General features: G+C 37.2%; 3 protein-coding genes across 3 annotated transcripts; all 3 read left to right on the top strand.

Annotated features, from left to right (window-relative positions):
• Nucleotides 1-495: 495 nt before the first annotated feature.
• LOC140851999 (transcription factor TGAL1-like) lies at nucleotides 496-4,378 on the top strand. Its single transcript, XM_073244549.1, has 5 exons — nucleotides 496-730; nucleotides 850-1,026; nucleotides 1,131-1,208; nucleotides 1,300-1,359; nucleotides 4,285-4,378. Exons 2-5 carry the CDS (start codon nucleotides 853-855, stop codon nucleotides 4,369-4,371), a joined length of 399 nt encoding a protein of 132 aa, XP_073100650.1. The 5' UTR covers nucleotides 496-730; nucleotides 850-852; the 3' UTR covers nucleotides 4,372-4,378.
• Nucleotides 4,379-7,366: 2,988 nt separating this feature from the next.
• LOC140852000 (transcription factor TGAL3-like) lies at nucleotides 7,367-8,172 on the top strand. Its single transcript, XM_073244550.1, has 2 exons — nucleotides 7,367-7,609; nucleotides 7,907-8,172. Exons 1-2 carry the CDS (start codon nucleotides 7,403-7,405, stop codon nucleotides 8,054-8,056), a joined length of 357 nt encoding a protein of 118 aa, XP_073100651.1. The 5' UTR covers nucleotides 7,367-7,402; the 3' UTR covers nucleotides 8,057-8,172.
• Nucleotides 8,173-10,711: 2,539 nt separating this feature from the next.
• On the top strand, nucleotides 10,712-11,430 carry LOC105053219 (uncharacterized). Its single transcript, XM_010934310.3, has 2 exons — nucleotides 10,712-10,960; nucleotides 11,053-11,430. Exons 1-2 carry the CDS (start codon nucleotides 10,807-10,809, stop codon nucleotides 11,199-11,201), a joined length of 303 nt encoding a protein of 100 aa, XP_010932612.1. The 5' UTR covers nucleotides 10,712-10,806; the 3' UTR covers nucleotides 11,202-11,430.
• Nucleotides 11,431-17,414: the final 5,984 nt, after the last annotated feature.

Genomic DNA, 17,414 nt, shown 5'->3' on the forward strand with positions numbered 1-17,414 from the left:
AATCACAATTCTAATCGATCCCCACCACCCTCAGCACCTGCAACTCGTTATATCGGTCACCTTCTCTCTCTCTCTCTCTCTCTCCTCTCTCCTCTGTACTAGTAATAAACTAATAAATTTGAACAACAATATTGCGATATGACATGCACGCTTGGCGATAGATGGAAAGATTCCATCCTTGATGGATGGATTGATTGATAACCCCATTGATGGACGCAGTCTGAGAGCTTAGAGAAAGACAACGGTAGAAAACATCCCGTTTGGATGGGAGAAGAGAAAGAACATGCTGAGCTCCTCCTCCTCTCTTTCCTCCTCACTGTACTTGTCTTCCTCTTCTCATCATCTTCTTCTTCTCCTCATTTGCTATGTACTCCTCTCACCCCTATCGGTACTGTCTCGAAGCCACATTTTTATTCTCCTTGTTTCTTATCAAGTGTCACTTACTTACCAGCTCTCCGTCTCTCTATTTTTTATGATACTTTGTTTCAGAGGAGACCAGCCTCAGGCCGGATTCAACCTCGGCGACGCTGTTCTCGGCCTCACCCGTAGTACCTTCATGTCGCTCTCTTTGTCCTTTGTACTTTGCTTCCACTATTGCTAACTTTCTTGTTTTTTGGCAATACAATGTTGGAACTTGGAAGGTCCCATTCTTAGCACCAAGTCTTCGAACAATATCACTGCTGTCACCTCCTCTCCTTTACAACTACAGTTTGGGGGCTTAGTCCATGCAGTAAGGCCACATTTTCCCGGTCCTTCATTTCTTTTGAGTTTTTTTTTTTTTGTTTTTTTGAGGGGTTTAGTGTGGGATAGTTAGCTTTTGGTTGGTTTTGATTCTAATGGTGGTAACAGGGGATGGCAAGTTTGGACATGGCGGCGTCGTCTGTGGGGGCCGAGGTGGACATGGGCAAGTTCTCCTTCCCCAGGGGGCAAATCGAGAACTGGGGGGATTCCGGCGTTGTTGTCACCAGCTCGAGGAGTACCGACGCCTCCACGGATGCCGATACCGATGATAGGAATAAGGCGCCGGTGAGTTTCTCTGCTCTTGTTTGGACTTTGGACTCCTTCCTTCATGGCATTGAAGTTTGGACTTGCTTGGTTCTTTGTTGGATTGTTTGGTGGTGTTGTCTTAGATTGGAGCAGGTCAGCAAGGGGCTATTGTGTCTCTGGATTCGTCTTATGCATCCAAGGGGAAAACAGGGGATCAGAAGGTGGTGTCTTTTTAGTTCAAATTGATGGCATGATTGAGTGCATTTTTGGTATGGATAAAATGCTAATGTTTTCAATGTAACTTTCATGCAGGGACTCCGTAGGTTAGCTCAAAATCGTGAGGCTGCAAGGAAAAGTCGCTTGAGGAAAAAAGTTGGTTTAGTTTCTTCTTCTCTCTTTGGTGACATTCTTTTCTAGATTGTGGTAATCAAAGTCCTGTGATAAAATATAACTTCATGAAGGTTTTATGGCATGTATAACGGTTATGATATAAAGCTAGATGAATTGTTTGTCAAGGCAAATTCGAACTATTTCCTCCAGTGTACAGATATTTTCTTATTAGTCTTGATTCAGTTTCCTTATTAATCATATTATTGGGCTATATATTGATGTACATATTGTTGTAAAATTATAATACATTATATGGAGATTTCTCCGTCTTCCCTTGATTTAACAAGGTCAGTGCTAATTGATGTTCCATTGCACAGCATTGAAGTGTGGAATATTGTTCATGCATTTTTGTCTCTTTGTTTTGTTCTCAACTTTCTGCATAAAGTCTTTAGCAGGATTGTGAAGATTAATAAAGAAACATATTTTCGCTATGGTGATAACTCAACTTATTGACAATGAAACACAAACAAAGAAGAGTAAAAGTGTTTGACACCCATCACTGACAAAGGGAAAGTAAATTTCGATTATGATTTGGTTTCTCATTGCTTTGCCTAATCCCAGAAACAAGAGTATTGTTTAAGGGAAACATGAAACAGTTAAAGAATGTCAGATTCTCCTTGTTGGCAAACATCTGGCAGCAAAGCGGATAAATCCAATGATCTGCCTGTGATGTGAGAATGTCTGGGAAAATTTAGCTAGCCTGCAATTGACCTTGCTCGTATTTAAGAGTGTGTGATCCTAGCTAGGGATCATTTATGTAATGAGCTATTGTCTTCAGCCATGATGATAGCAAAAATTTTTACAAACAATTTTATGGAAATAGCATGGGCCTTATGAGGAAAATCAAATGGTGGGGGTTATAATAGAAATGACACCATCAAAGATTAAAGACATGATGACATGAATCATCATCTTGATTTGAAGATTTAATGGGAAAGGTGCAAAAGTCATCCATTTTAAATTTATGAAGTTGATAAAAGGCCATTGGAAGTAGCTTTTGGATCTTTTAGTTGAAAGATGGAGGTCTATACACAACTATTTCAATTGGGTTGCAACCAATTGGACATTGATCTAACAGTTGCTACCTCTCTCTGTGCAAGAGGTTCCAACTTTGAAAGGAATGGCGGCCAACCTACTATTATTGCAAAAGTAAAACTTCCGTGAAAAATATTATTAGGATTGAAGACAACAAGGAGGTCACTGCCCAAATGAATGATCAACTTTCAGCAAGTCGTTTTTAAAATTGCAAACTAATGCATAGCTAGAGATTTGACATGGAAATCTATTCTGTTAGAGATCAGCAATTGTAGAGGTCATGGAGCTTCCTAAGTCTGAGTTGAAGACCTTATGCCATTTAAATTTCCTATATTTAATCTCTTATTACAAAAGGCTATGTCCATCTTTATGGAGTTTGAAGAGCAGTCTTGTAGTCTGTAGCCATAACATTTATTTTCTAGACAAAGGCAACTTTTCAACAATTCTGTGTTACTATTATAACGACTTCTGAAGTCTGCTGCTATTGACCATTGTAGCGAAAACCGTTCTTTTCTGAGTCCAATCTTTATTTAGTTTACTCCCAAATAAAATTGAGGATGTTGATAGCTGCTTTCAGATGTTATAGAGAATAACAGATTATAACATCAAAATATTAGTATACTTGACAAAATCATTGTTCTCAGCTTGTAATGTAAATCTTTGGTTTAAATTTAGTACTCTCTATTTATGTTAACAAAAAATGATGCAGAAATGATTAGTTCCTGAACAGTAAAAGCATTAGATGCTCGACAATTTGCTATTCGTTATATGATGGCTGCTATGCTAGGAGGAGAGCTAACACAAATTCTGTAGATGCATTTATGTAGCAAAACATCTAAATTTCAAAATGAATGCTAGGCCATCAGACTTGATATTCACATCGTTAATCATGATTTATATCATAAAAATGCATAGGAATTGAAAATCATAGTTGACATGCTATACAATTTGATATCACCCATTTTTCCACCCACGTAACACATAGGAATTAACCTCTGAAACCTATGTTTTTTTTTTGCTCAGGTATTCTTAGTGTTGTAGATTATGATCAACAATGTGGATCTTCAATTTGAAGAGAGAATGGTTGATTTGATGTATACATACATACATACGTAAACACACACACATTCATGCAAGCACACATGCACAGAGTAATAATAAGGAAGGACATTGGGTAGTGAGGACCACATGCACGCAAATGTATATGCAGACACATACATTTAGACACACACAGACACTAATAATAATAATAAGAACACTGCATAGTGAGGGGCACGCCTGTGCACACACATACATGCAGATGCGCACACACAATAATAATGAGGAAGAACATTGGGTAGTGAGGAGCATACACGCATGCAATAATGATCAGATTTTCTAAGTTCATGTGTCATAAAATTAGAAGGGAAGATTACGAAATTAATGAGACATAGGAAGCCTGGAAATTGAAAGAACCCATGATAAAATGTAAAGGATGATGCCAGATGATTTGCTCATGCACTCTACAAGAAGCCCGATGAGGATGAGGTTTTGAGCATAGGTTGAAAAGTTTGAAAAGAGTCACAGAGACCAAAAAAATGACCTGAGTTCAACTTACAAACCAACAGGCCAGTAACGTTCGATTTTTTAAACCCACTTTGATGTGATAATGCATATTCTGCATGTTTTCTTTCTTTTTCTGTTCTTTTTGACTTTTACCTTTCATCACACAAGTATCATAGAATTCTTCTCTCTCCTTTTCTTTTCATTCATAATACTCCATAAATTTTAATTATCAATGACAATTTACAATTAGATGCGAAGATATGCTCATTATGTGTGCATGTATTTGTACCTATGCATTCATATCATTGATAAGCTTATGTCATATAGGCATACGTTCAACAGCTAGAGATTAGCCGTTTGAAGCTGATACAACTTGAGCAGGAGCTTCAACGAGCACAACAGCAGGCATGTTGAATTCCATTGGCTTTCTTTTTGTTGATTTGCATTACATGACGGGATTGCTTTTTAAGAAACAAAGATGACGTTTATATTATTCACACTATGCAGGGAATCTTTATTGCAGGTGGATTATTTGGAGATCATAGTTATTCAACTGGAGGAAATGGTCTGTTCCTTGCCAAAGATTTTTTCCTTCATAAAATGCTGAATTATTAGGTCGTGTTTGGTTCTGTAACTGCTGCTGGTCATATTGATTTCTATTCTGTGAACAGGCTGTATAACTTTGTTTCTTAACCATGCAAGATTCGTTTTGGTACCAGGAAAGATATGATTGCTATCTAGAATTTGATTATTTGATATCCATATTGGTCCTGTTTTCCATTTTTCTTGTACATAACCTCTTGCATATGTTGTATGGATAGAATATTTTTTAGTTTCCTTTGCATATACTCTGAAATTTTAATTTTAGCATTTATATGTGCTTTTATCACTCTTTTTTCTTGTACAGTTGGCAATAATATCTTAGTCTACAAATTTCTACCCCATAACCTCAAGATTTCTCTTCAACTCTTTCTTTCCCTCCCACTGCTCGGTAGTTTAGAAATTTGCACATTAATCTTTCAATGGAGGGTAAGCCTGTAGATACTGCATTTATTATCAACTTGGCTAGTGATTATCTGATCGTTCTTGGTATCTCATCTGAATGTCTTAATCCTATTTGTGATCTTGGACAACCAAAATAATTTACTTACAGAGACACCTTTATCTAATGTTATGTTGTGACCATCAATTAGCTATCACAAGCCATAACCTATCATGAGACTACCAGTATGGTTTAATAGGAGTTATTATTGATGCGCTTGCAAAATTGTGGTGACAAAATCTCATCATTGTTCCTCCTAGGACAGATCCCATCTCATCCAAGTGGATCTACAGAAATAAAAGACTAATTTTGATGATTCAAATGACTGATGCAAATCCTGAGTGATTGATGGGGGCTTCAGTCAGGACCATATTGTATTTAAGTTTTTATGATGTCACAATGGATCGAATAAAAAAAATCTAATAAAAAGTCAATGGAACCAGGGCTGCAAATGATCCAAGCTGCACATCAGCAGCTTGGGTTCAGCTCAGTTGGAGCTTGCTTAAGCTCAAGTCAGCTAGAGAACAAGCCAAGCTTAAACATATTTCTGAGCTCGGCAGTGTGAAAATAGAGGTAAGCTCTTCTCGGCTCGATTAAAGCTTGGCTAAACTTAGCCATGCTAAGCTTGATCTAAGTAGTGTCCATGGTCTAGCATGCTCTTGTATGCATTAAAATATATTTTGAGAGATTAGAGATGCTGAGATCGATGTAACAAAAGGAGTCGGGGTACGGCAAGATATTTTTGTTCATGGGTCAAGCTGCTATTTGTCACTAACAGGTGAAAAGCTATAAAAAAGCTCAAATATATTTGCTAGTCGCACAATCTATTTGCCAAGTATGAATGCATGGATATGTGAGTAATGTAGAGAGTGGTACATGTTTATATTGGGACAAAGTCGAGCTTGGTGTTTTTGGATCTGGGTGGGGCGCCCATGATGGGTCAACCCAACACGGTCCAATAATCCAAAAAAAAAATGGGGGTTTGAATTTGAATAGATGAGGGAGTTGATATCCCCCCAAAAATGAAAATTGCTCATTCAGTTTTTTGAACATTAAAAAATAAAAAATAAAAAAAAAGCTACCCTTCCTAGATCCAATCTCTTCAGCAGATTATAAGAGGGACTTCATGGTGGTTTTTTTTTTCCTCTTCTTTTCTTTAGACACTCTAACACCCGCTCTACTCATATCCATTGCAAAAGGCATTTAGATTTTGAATCAAAGAGTATTTTCCTCCTATGACATACTCTAGACTAGCAGCCAAGAATCCAACATCAATTTGTGGGATTTGTTTAAAAGAAACTTGTAAGTTCATGCTCACACTTTAAATTTTATGTTAAACTTCGTTCTTCGATATCCTTTCTGCCGAAAGAGTTTAATAAGTTCCCATCTACTAAAACACTCTTCAGAGACCATGTAATGGTTCAAAGAGCATGTTATAGAAGCAAAAGGTAGCTGATCTAGAATTTGTTCTGTTTGTTTTTTTACTAGCTACCACTCTTCCTCACATATAACCTGGTCTATAAGAGCTAAAGGTTATGATTTATGGAATGGCTGCCGGAAGTTCTTTGTAAAAACTCTAAATATTTCTGCTTTCTGTTCCAGCCAAGCACTTTCAGTCTCTTCAAGGTGAATGAATGCCTTCGCTGCTGTATATATTTTCCATAATGATCTCTTCTTTGTAGCTGACAAATTAGATATATGGAAGGTTACCTCTTTATGTCTATGTATGGCATCAGAAGATTATACCAAATCTCTTCCATCATTTCTATTACTTCACATCGTAGCAGGTCCATCTTTTGTTATAAAACTCACCAGAATGACAGCATGCATGAGCATCTTGCGGACCTTTACAAGCAAGCATGAGAAAGCAGATTTTGTTGTTGATGCTTGTGGGGCTTTCCATTGCCTTCCCATCTCTTACTTCTGCCTGCATTTGATTAACTTCACAAACTATCACGACTAAATAGCTTTGTGTGAAAATTACTTTAGGGGCCATGGCATTTGATATGGAGTATGCCCGGTGGCTTGATGAACATCAACGCCTGATTAATGATCTGAGGTCAGCGTTGAATGCTCGTGTGGTTGACAATGAGCTGCAGCTTCATGTCGATGCTCTGATGACACATTATGATGAATTTTTTCGACTCAAAAGCATCGGTACGAAGTCTGATGTGTTCCACATGCTTTCAGGCATGTGGACAACCCCTGCAGAGAGGTGTTTCATGTGGTTGGGAGGATTCCGCTCATCGGAACTTTTAAAGGTGATTATTAGAATTTTGTTTTCTCCGAAACTAAAATTTAACATCCTATAAATTGATGTTCTGCGAAGTTTGAGTCGATGCTATTCTGAAAAAGCTGCAGATACTGGCGAGCCATCTTGAACCTTTAACAGATCAGCAGTTGATGGGTATATGTAACCTTCAGCAGTCATCTCAACAGGCAGAGGATGCCTTGTCACAGGGAATGGAAGCTTTGCAGCAGTCTCTTTCAGACACTCTTGCTTCAGCTTCTCTTGGGGCATCTGGGGGCACCGACGATGTTGCTTGTTACATGGGCCAGATGGCAATTGCTATGGGCAAGCTAGGCACGCTAGAGAGTTTCCTTCGGCAGGTATTAGGCATACTCGACCATCGACGTGCCCTTTATTGCATACATCCTCAAGTTTTTTATTGAAATGTAGCAAAAGGTCATAAACTTTCCATGAAAACTAGTTTTAGTTATTTTGTTAAAGTATGTCCTCCTGGTTTTTCCATTGAGAACTGGCCTCAAATCTTTAAATATACGTGTTTTTCTGTGTATTAATTACAAGTTCTTTAGTCATATTTTTAGAATTTAATAAGCTTTTTTCGATGAGATTTTTTGCTTGCCTTCTGACAAACATCCACCCTATAATGCTTCTTTTTCTAGGCGGATCTTCTGCGGCAGCAGACATTGCGTCAGATGCATCGCATATTAACTACTAGTCAAGCAGCCCATGCACTGCTGGCCATCAGTGACTACTTCTCTCGCCTTCGGGCACTCAGCTCTTTATGGTTGGCTCGCCCCCGGGGTTCATAGAAATTTATAATTGTAAAGGGTTAGTGTAGTGTATGATTAATCTGCTGCCTAGAGTCCCAGAGCTGAAGCAGTGGTGTCATTCTAATGGTGTCTAAGTAAATTGGAGGAGGGCCCGGATGAACGTGCTCCATTATGCTTTATGGTTTAATTATAATTAATGATTTATATAGAAGCCTTTCCGTTATAATGCTTTATATATATATACATATATATATATATATATACATATATATATATATATATATATATATATATATATATATATATATATATACATATATATATATATATATATATATATATATATAGTTTAGACCCTATTTGGCATGTTTGTAGTTTTCAATTTTTATTTTATTAAAGGCATGTTTAGTTGTGGGGAATTTGATTTTGGAATGGGAATGGGAACAAGCGTCTCTTGAAAGAATTTTATTTTCATTCTAATTTTAGGAGAAATGACAATGTGGTAATTTTTTGATATTTCTATTTCATTTTGATTCTGATCACAAGTTAAACTATTTCTATTTCGATCTTAGTACACCTTAAATATAATATGAAAATTGAGATAGAAATGATAATTGATAATTTTTTTATTGTTTTAGTTTAGATATTTGAGGCTTCCTACTTTAGGTCTTTGTAGAGGAGGCAATTAGTCGGATATGGGCCGGTACTCATATCTCATATTTATTTTGTTATGAAAAATTCATATTTATATCTGTCCCATATCTGTGTTGCATCGGATCGAGTAAAATAGAGGATGTAATAGAGGTCGGATCAGATATTCTCAAGACAGAATCAGATATTGGGTATACTCGCTTGTCTCGGGTTGGATCAGGTGGGTTGCATCGGATCGACATCAGATCGAGTCGATCAGGTCTCACAAAAATCTCTCAAGCCCCAGCTTCTATCAAGATTAGGTTCTCAAAACCTGCCAACATTTTCCTCAAGTGCTCTCCTTCTCCATCACAAATTTCTAAAAAAAAAAATGATAAGAAAAAAAAGTGAAAAAGGGAAAAAAAATATCAAACTATGTTGGAAAAGGTCTTACCTTTCAATTTTTTTTCGTTTTGCATTCGTTTCCCCCATTTGTTCTTTATATTTTCTATCGTTAGGTGTCTTCACCAAGTGGGAGGCTTAGAGTAGTCGAATAGGATTTTTCGATTGCATCCTTTTTTTCTCTATTTTTTTCAATCCTTAGGAGTCTCCATCGGGTGGGAGGTGAGGTGAGGTACCTGACGAAGTCCTGTAAATGAGGTGGGAGGGTGGTGGAGAAAACTAAGATTTGTAGAGGGAGGGAGAAGGCCTCGATAAGAGGCAGTGGGGTCGTTGGTCATTGGATGTTGAAGGCTTAGCATAGATGAAAGAGAGTGGAGAAATGAGGGTGGCTGACTAGCAATGGCAGTGGGGGGAGACGGAAGGCCTCCATTAGAGGCAGTGGGATCGTCGACTGTCGGCCATCAGGGGTTTGGCAGAAGTGAGAGAGGGTAGAGAAAGGATAGTGATAAACCGATGATGGTGATGGGTGGACTGACATAGGCAGTGGGGATTTGGGAGAAGAGAAAATCTTTATGTACCACGAACAATGTAAAAAATCCAACGTAAAGCATACCGTCTTTTCGGATTGGTCCACATAGTTACCATTTTTCAACGTGCATTTAATGCCTGCATGCTGATTTTTTTCGTTTAAAAATTTTGTATGATGAAAATACTCTTATCTTTTGAAAAAAATTATGATATCTTGTTGTATAACATAGTCCATGATGTCATAATATGGCCTAAGATATCATAATATGAAAAGAATATTTTTATTCAATCACTTTTCAATGTGTATTTAATGCCTGCAACTTTATTTTTTTATTTGAAAATTTTGAATGATGAAAATGCCCCTGTTTTTTAGAAAAATTATAACATCCTATGCATATTATGACATCCTGCATTATATTATGATATTTTTTGGATAAAAATTATGACTTTTTGGATACATAGAATGTCACAATTTTTTCAAAGAACAGGAACATTTTTGTTATACAAAATTTTTAAATGAAAAAATCGATATGCAAACATTAAATGCATATTGAAAAATAGTGACTATATGGATCAATCAGACAAGACAGTGCACTTTACATTGGATTTTCTGCACCACGGTGCACAAAGAATTTCGCTTTGGGAGAAAGGAGAGCGATGGTGAGAGACGAGAAGAAATCATAAATTAGGATTGAATGAGAGGTTAAATGGATTAACGAGATTATATACATATAGACACGTGCACATACATGCTTTGGGTATTTTTTTTTATAAAATCTATATTCATCTTAAGAGCAAGCTTTGTACACCGCGCACAATGATTGGTCACCGTGCAAGAGGGAGAGTCGGGAGAAAAAAAAATTATTTTCACAAGGGCAGGGGGCTCCACGCCAATCATCGCATGCAGTGCAGCTCGTTGTGTATCATGTGCGGTGTAATAAGAATTTCTCTTCATCTTATGTTTTAATTGGGCCGGATAAAATCCATCCCATTAGGGTTGGATTTGCTGCACCTAGGTCTCTGATGGTGTGGGTTGGGCAAATATCCTTAACCCAGCGGAGGTGGAAACGCCTAGTCGGCCTGGACTCTGCAGGCCCAGTGCCGAGTAGCTTATAACCCACACCAGAATCGAAAGACGAAAAGAGGGATAGGGTACCTATGTGAAGAGAGGAAAGAAGGGGCAGCAGCAACGGCCATGAACCGGTGGAAGCTAAAGAGAGTGGAGAGAGATGAACACCGATATAACGGCGTCAGTGAAGCCGGAGAACCCGGAGGTGGACCGCAACCTTCCCTTCACCAAGACCGTCGCCAACTTCAACACTCTTGACTACCTTCGCCTCTTCACCATCACCGGTGTCTCCGTCATCGTCGGCTACCTCTCCGGTCACATTCTTCTCCTTTCTTTCTCTAGGTTCGAGTTAGGGTTAGGGTTTTTAATCGCAATTGGTGACTGTTATTGGTAATAATGCTGGCAGGGATCAAGCCCAACATCCGGGGGCCGTCGATGGTGACGGGCGGTTTAATTGGTCTTATAGGTGGCTTCATGTACGCGTACCAGAACTCTGCCGGGTGCCTTATGGGATTCTTCCCCAACGACGCGGAGGTAGCCCGCTACAAGAACTAGAGATGGCCAATTGTAACCCACTTCTTCTTCTTCTTTACTAAACGAGTAATATCTGACTCTTTTGGTTGAATCCGTCGTGGATTTTCTTCTCATTGCGGCTGGATCGCGTTATGTGGTTATTGGAATCCTCGACATTTTGTTAGGTATGAGATCCTAGATGAACTCTTGTGGAAATTTTGCTCATCAGCAGCTTTTGGTGTCGAGCATTCTATGCATCACAATCCTTGAATTGTTAGTCTTATCTGCTTTTGATGGGCAATTGCATGTTGTGACAGTATTTTTGTGTAATGGATGAATTGTTGATGGAGTATTGGACCGTTAAATTCATGCTCTAGTCATTTACCTGAAGCTATATTGCTTTGAATCATTTTTGGTTTATATCTTCCATAGAAAGGGATTCTATTTTAGAGATTTTTTTTTTTTTTTTTTTTTTTCAAAACAGCATATGTTGAAAGTCATGTTTCCATTTGTTTTCAAAGAAATGATACAATTGCAATGTATTATTGAGCATAGATAAATGGCAGTTTCAAATTAATTAGTAAAATTTTAGAAGGTTGGAATCTTTTGGATGCACCCATTATCATATTAGTTTCTTTAATATATGACCAATGCTATTCAAAGTGAGCTCACTTGTTTGAAAATAGTTATGCTTTTATTTTTATCTTAGGGCATGTTTGAATGGTTAGGCCCAAAATCCTATGAGATTCGTGGGCTAGGCCATTACAACCGCCAAAAACATTGAATTATAGGCTGGTCTAGGCCTATATTTATAAGTATCCTAGACAATATTTTGAGTGGTCTGGCCCGAATGCTATAGAGAGAAAAAAATGACCTGTTGTGATCATTTTTTTCTCCCTATAGGATTTGGGCCAGCCCACTCATAATGTTGTCTAGGATTGTTGGAAACATAAACCTAACCCAACCTATCATCCAATGCTTATGATGGTTGGGCTACGAATCCCATAGGATTTTGGGCCCAACCATCTAGACATGTCCTTAATGAATCTATCTCCCATAATGTTGTGAAAATTTAGAATTATAGATTTTCATTCATGTCACTCATCCTGGTAGGTTTGTCTTGGTTTGCCCTTGTTGAGGAAGTTCCCTTGGCTAAGGTACTCTATGTGGCCAATTATTCCTTGATATCAAGGCTAAAGCTATTCAAGACCAGGGAAAGATCATAGTTGCTTGGACATGAGCCTATCATTCAGATAATTTGGGTTAGATCTTGATGAAGAGTTGGAAGTGGTTGACTTCATCCACAAGGATGATTGGAGTGTAAGCCCACATGCACTTCTAGTCAATGGTAGCACACAGGGATATGTGCTTCCTGATTGGGGGCCCAAGCAAAATGGGCAACATCATGGGTTACCATGGTCTTGGAAACAAGATTGCATATATCTTTTCTTGTGGAATGTTGAGAATTGCAATGAGGGTTCTTGATGTCTAATGAGTGGTGGCAAGACGGGAGGGGTTGGAGGCATCATTCCTGAAGGTGTTTGGGTCAGAATTGGTAGGGACGAGTCTATTATAATTTGAGTTTCTTGTTTCTATAATTGCCTTTTTTAATGTAATATGATGCTAGTGTCATATAAGGTCGTGTGTACACTTAGACTTCTTTAAATTACTTCAACCATCTAGGACCAATTAATTAACTTTCCGTGCCACCTTTCTTTTTTGGATTTAATACTAGGTCGGTCTGTTTGCATCTATAGTTGAGTATTTAAAGCACAAATATTTTGTACAAGATAGCAAGTAAATTATTCTAGATGCAAAGAGAACTGGTGATTCTCCTAGTGGCTTTTAATATTTTTACTTGCAGGTTTTTGGCATTATAATTAGTGCTTGATGTCACCATGATACAGTTGGTGTACTGTAGATTGGCCTTGATCATTAGAAACATATTTAAGAACAAGCCATGACTGTTCAGATTTGCTGATATGGAAAAGAGAACCTTTTGGTGATGAACACTAAGCCTAGATAAGGCCCAAAGTCCAGAACAAGATTTCTATGTTTAGGTAAAATAGGCAAAAAAGAAACTGATGAAAGGACAATAGTTTTGAAAATCCAATATAGATTCAATATAAGAACATGGCTACTTGGGATCATTATCCTGGAAGATGGTCATTAAAAATCTAAAGATATTTGATTCATTCTATGAGTCCCTCAACAAGGACAAATTGCTCTGTATAGAGAATTTACTGTGGTGGAGAAGGTAATGGATGGGCATAAGCAATGTACCTGCGCACCTCAGTTGCTTGGATTGTTGACAGTTTTAAGCACTTGGGAAGGGCAAATCATGGGACATCACTACTTGGGACTTCTGAAATGAGGTGTCCTACTTATGCTAGCTAGAATTTTGGAGACTTGACATAGATCTTTGGGATTCAAGCAATATTTTCTTTTTCCTTCGATGTAGCATAACTTAAAACGTAAGTAGTTAGTTGGTATTTTATATATTTATATATGTTTATGTAGTTATGCATTTTTTGGGGTACAAATGTAGTTATGCATTTTAGAAGGAATGTCCTTGGGCCCTTTTTTTTTTCCCTAGAGGTTCAAGTGTCGGGCACTTTGGGACACTGGGCACTGGGGTCTAGGTAACATGAGAAAGCTCTGCAATCTAATATATTTTACCCTTGGAATTCTTTCAGAAAATGCAAGAAATGCTGAAGGTTACCAAGGTCTACAAGAGAGTTATTGGAGGATTAAATTGAAATTTTTGAGCAATTCTTTATATTGGTCTCATACTATAACAAAGAATGGCCTATATCCATCAAAGCTTTTAGCCTCCTACTTTGTTGAATGGCGTTTGCACCATGTTTTTGTGAGTGTGTGCTACGAAACTACAACTTTCGATGCATCATGAGAAATGATTTAATAGCTGTCAGTTCACCTTTGTTCTAGGATCAAAGAAGGTGCATCCTTTGTGAAAGGAGGCTGTAATGGGCGAGGAGGTTGGGAGATCAGTAATGATTATCTTTTTGAAATTATATTTAGGTTGCATGTATTCAAAAATCAATAACCTTCTGAATCCACAATGGATCCATGCTATACGATTGTTCATTGTACTGGCTATTGTCCCTGTGCGCAGACTTGCAAATTTGGATGATCATATAGTATTTGTTGCATGCTGAGGTAAATTGTTACTAAATCATGGCAAGTTGTAGTGCATTGGCCACTGATTATAAAGGTCATCTTGTGCTTTCAGAAGGAAAGGGTGTATATAGGCAGACCACCCTCAGTACATGCAGGGGAGCCTTAATTAGAAACAGAAGAAGACAGTGGTCTGACAATGTGTTGTAGACTACTTAGATCTAATTAGGTAAATAGTAGTGTTCAATGGATGTTAAGTCTATCTAAGATTTTAAGCACACCACATCTCCACTGGTAGTCAGAGGAAAGAGTGAAACTGCACAGCTGCCTGTAAAATCTTGGACCCTTACAAAAGCATGGAAATAAGATTCAAATTGGCAATTCTATATTCATCTAAGCCTCCAAGTATAAGGCAGTAGCATTTGCCATCTTCTTAGAAGCATGCTACCATGGTTTGGATGCTTCATACCATAACTTAGCTGTACTGTCTAGCTACCTTGGTGATGGCTCTGATCGAGTTTTATTTAAGCTTGATGGGTTCTCTCACTTAGCTTTGTCATAATCTGTTTACTGAGGACTTTCAGGACTGGAACCAGATTACACATTCTTAGAAATCAAGTTCTTATTAAAAATGGGAACCACAGGAATGTCTGTGAATGTCTGATATTCATTACGAATCCATAAAATAATGTTCTCATTCAGATAGTTCATTTGTTTTCCCTCTTCTTTTCTAATCACCTACCAAATCATTACGGAAATAAACATGCTGTTTCAGAGGTATCAATAGTCATGTTAAACTTAATAAATGTACCTAAACTGCTTGAAAAGCATTTGTGGGCAAATACAAAGGAGATATCTGTATCGCCTGGGCCCTGATAATTATTTCTTCTATTTGTATATCCTGTGGTATGATCTGTGAAACACAATGGTGATTTGCCTGGTCTAATTACCTATTATATGGTAGAGATGCTAGTTAAATGATCACCAAGTATAATGCATTTGGTTAATTAATTAAAGAATTTGTGATCGGTGATGATCGTTTATTGTTTATGCCATGTTTATTCCTCATCAAATATGCGCTTGAGATGGGCTTAGAGCATAAAATTAGTTATCCGTAAGATTATATGGAGCTTTTGTTTATTGAATATCTCAATATTTGTTCTTGATGAGGTGGATGAAATGGGGTTAGTTGAACAATGTCATGGGATGCAAATATTCTTGTTGACCAATGTCCACCGAAGGAATAGTCATTTGTCAGCTACTTGAGCTATGGGACTAGACCTGACTGGTAGATCTTATGCTGAAGAAGCTAATTAGGATGCCTTGATCCAAGATATGGTTAAATTGCACTTAGCCACACTTTGAGTTGTTTTATTTACTTCTCTTCAATATTCAAGCTAAAACTATTTTTGACATCCAAAATCTATTTTGTATTGATTTAGTAATCATGGTCTTGCTAATGGGAGCTTATAATGGATCAAGTAATCCCTTCTACCCAATCCACGCACTTTGCTCTCTACTTCAGCCAATACAACTCAGTATTGTTTCTACAATACATTCCAAAAAAAAAAAAAAATCAGTCTTTTCTGCAAATATTTCATTGGATTAATGAAGGAAGAAGTGTCTTCCCTGTTCGGTAATTGTTAGATGCTATCTCGTCAGGAAAAATGGTGGAATGCCAGATTTGTTGAGTTATTTCTGGATCATAACAAATTTAAGGTTCTGCAGTGCATTTTCACTTAAATTTCCAAGTTATATGACTTCATACTTTCAGTAAATATCAGCTTAGTGGCACACCTCTGGGAACTATCTTGCCCTCTTTTTTTATGAAAAAAGAACCGTTTCAGTAATTTCTTCTGTTGTCCTCTCACTACTAATTGCCACAGTGGTAAACTCGAATTTTATCTTTTGAAAGATGGAAGTTCTCAACTATTTGACAGGGACATGGAAGATTTTCTTGTTTGACTGTAAAAATAGGTAGGGCAAAGTGGAGACGCAATTCTGCTTTTCAGGTCAAACAAAATGCTGTGTTTAGATATACTAATTGCTTAATGACTAGAGAAAGCTTAAGGGTGAAACCAGTGGAGCAATCAAAATTGTTTTGCAGCCAAAGACATTAGGGGACTCAAATAATTGTGGAAATCATCAGCCAGACGAAGTCGAGTCAATAGAGGTTTTATTATAAGGACTCTATGTGGCTTTTTGCAAATTTAAAGCTACACATAAACTGTGTTAAACCGAGAGGTATCAAGGACTTAACAATTCATTGAATAATTAAAATAAATAACTAAAATAGGAAATAAATGCGTATTAAATAAGGAACTAGATTAAAAGAAATGAAATGAAATAAACTTCAATTGATCTAACTTCACAGGTCTTTAATGCACCAACTAATTTGAAACACCTGTACAGTTTGACTGAGAACATGAAGATAAATTCCTAAGTAGGTTGGGCGTCCATTCTAAAGGGAGGAAGAAAAAAAGATATACCAGAGAGGCCTAGAGGCTTTGTTCATTGTCCAATAGCAATGCGTATATAAAGCTACGAGGGCCTTCAAAATTAAGGTGTTAGATGTTGCTTCTGTATTTAATAAAGTTTTTTTTTATAAAAAAAAGCAGTTAGATAGGTTTTTCCAGCTTCTCTTAAAAGCACTTTTTTCATTGTTTTTTCTCTTATCATTCAGACACTCTCTTTCTGTTGTTAATATTAAGCAACATAAATCATGACTGAGGACTACTTTCTCTTTTACAATGGACAGAGTAGTTAATTCCAGTATTAACTTTCTTTTCGCACTAATTGATATTGGTTTTCTTCATGCGCAATTCCCTTTTAGATTCCAAATAATTTTTCTTACAAAATAAGACATATCACACTTGCAAAAGTTTATGGGCTGGTTAATATGTGACCTAATTCTTCAATGAAAATAGATATTTTTGTTGAGTGGACTAATCATAAATTTACATAATTGATCAATCAAATAGACCCCCGATATTATTCTTCAACCATGTTTATTGGTTGATTATAAAAATATATTATATCTAGTGACCAACAGAATGCATCAGATTTTCATTTTTCACCTACTTTTGTTTTGCAATGCATCTTCTCTCAACATCCAAC

This window comes from Elaeis guineensis, chromosome 10, assembly GCF_000442705.2.
Source record: "Elaeis guineensis isolate ETL-2024a chromosome 10, EG11, whole genome shotgun sequence".
Classification (NCBI taxonomy): Eukaryota; Viridiplantae; Streptophyta; class Magnoliopsida; order Arecales; family Arecaceae; genus Elaeis; species Elaeis guineensis.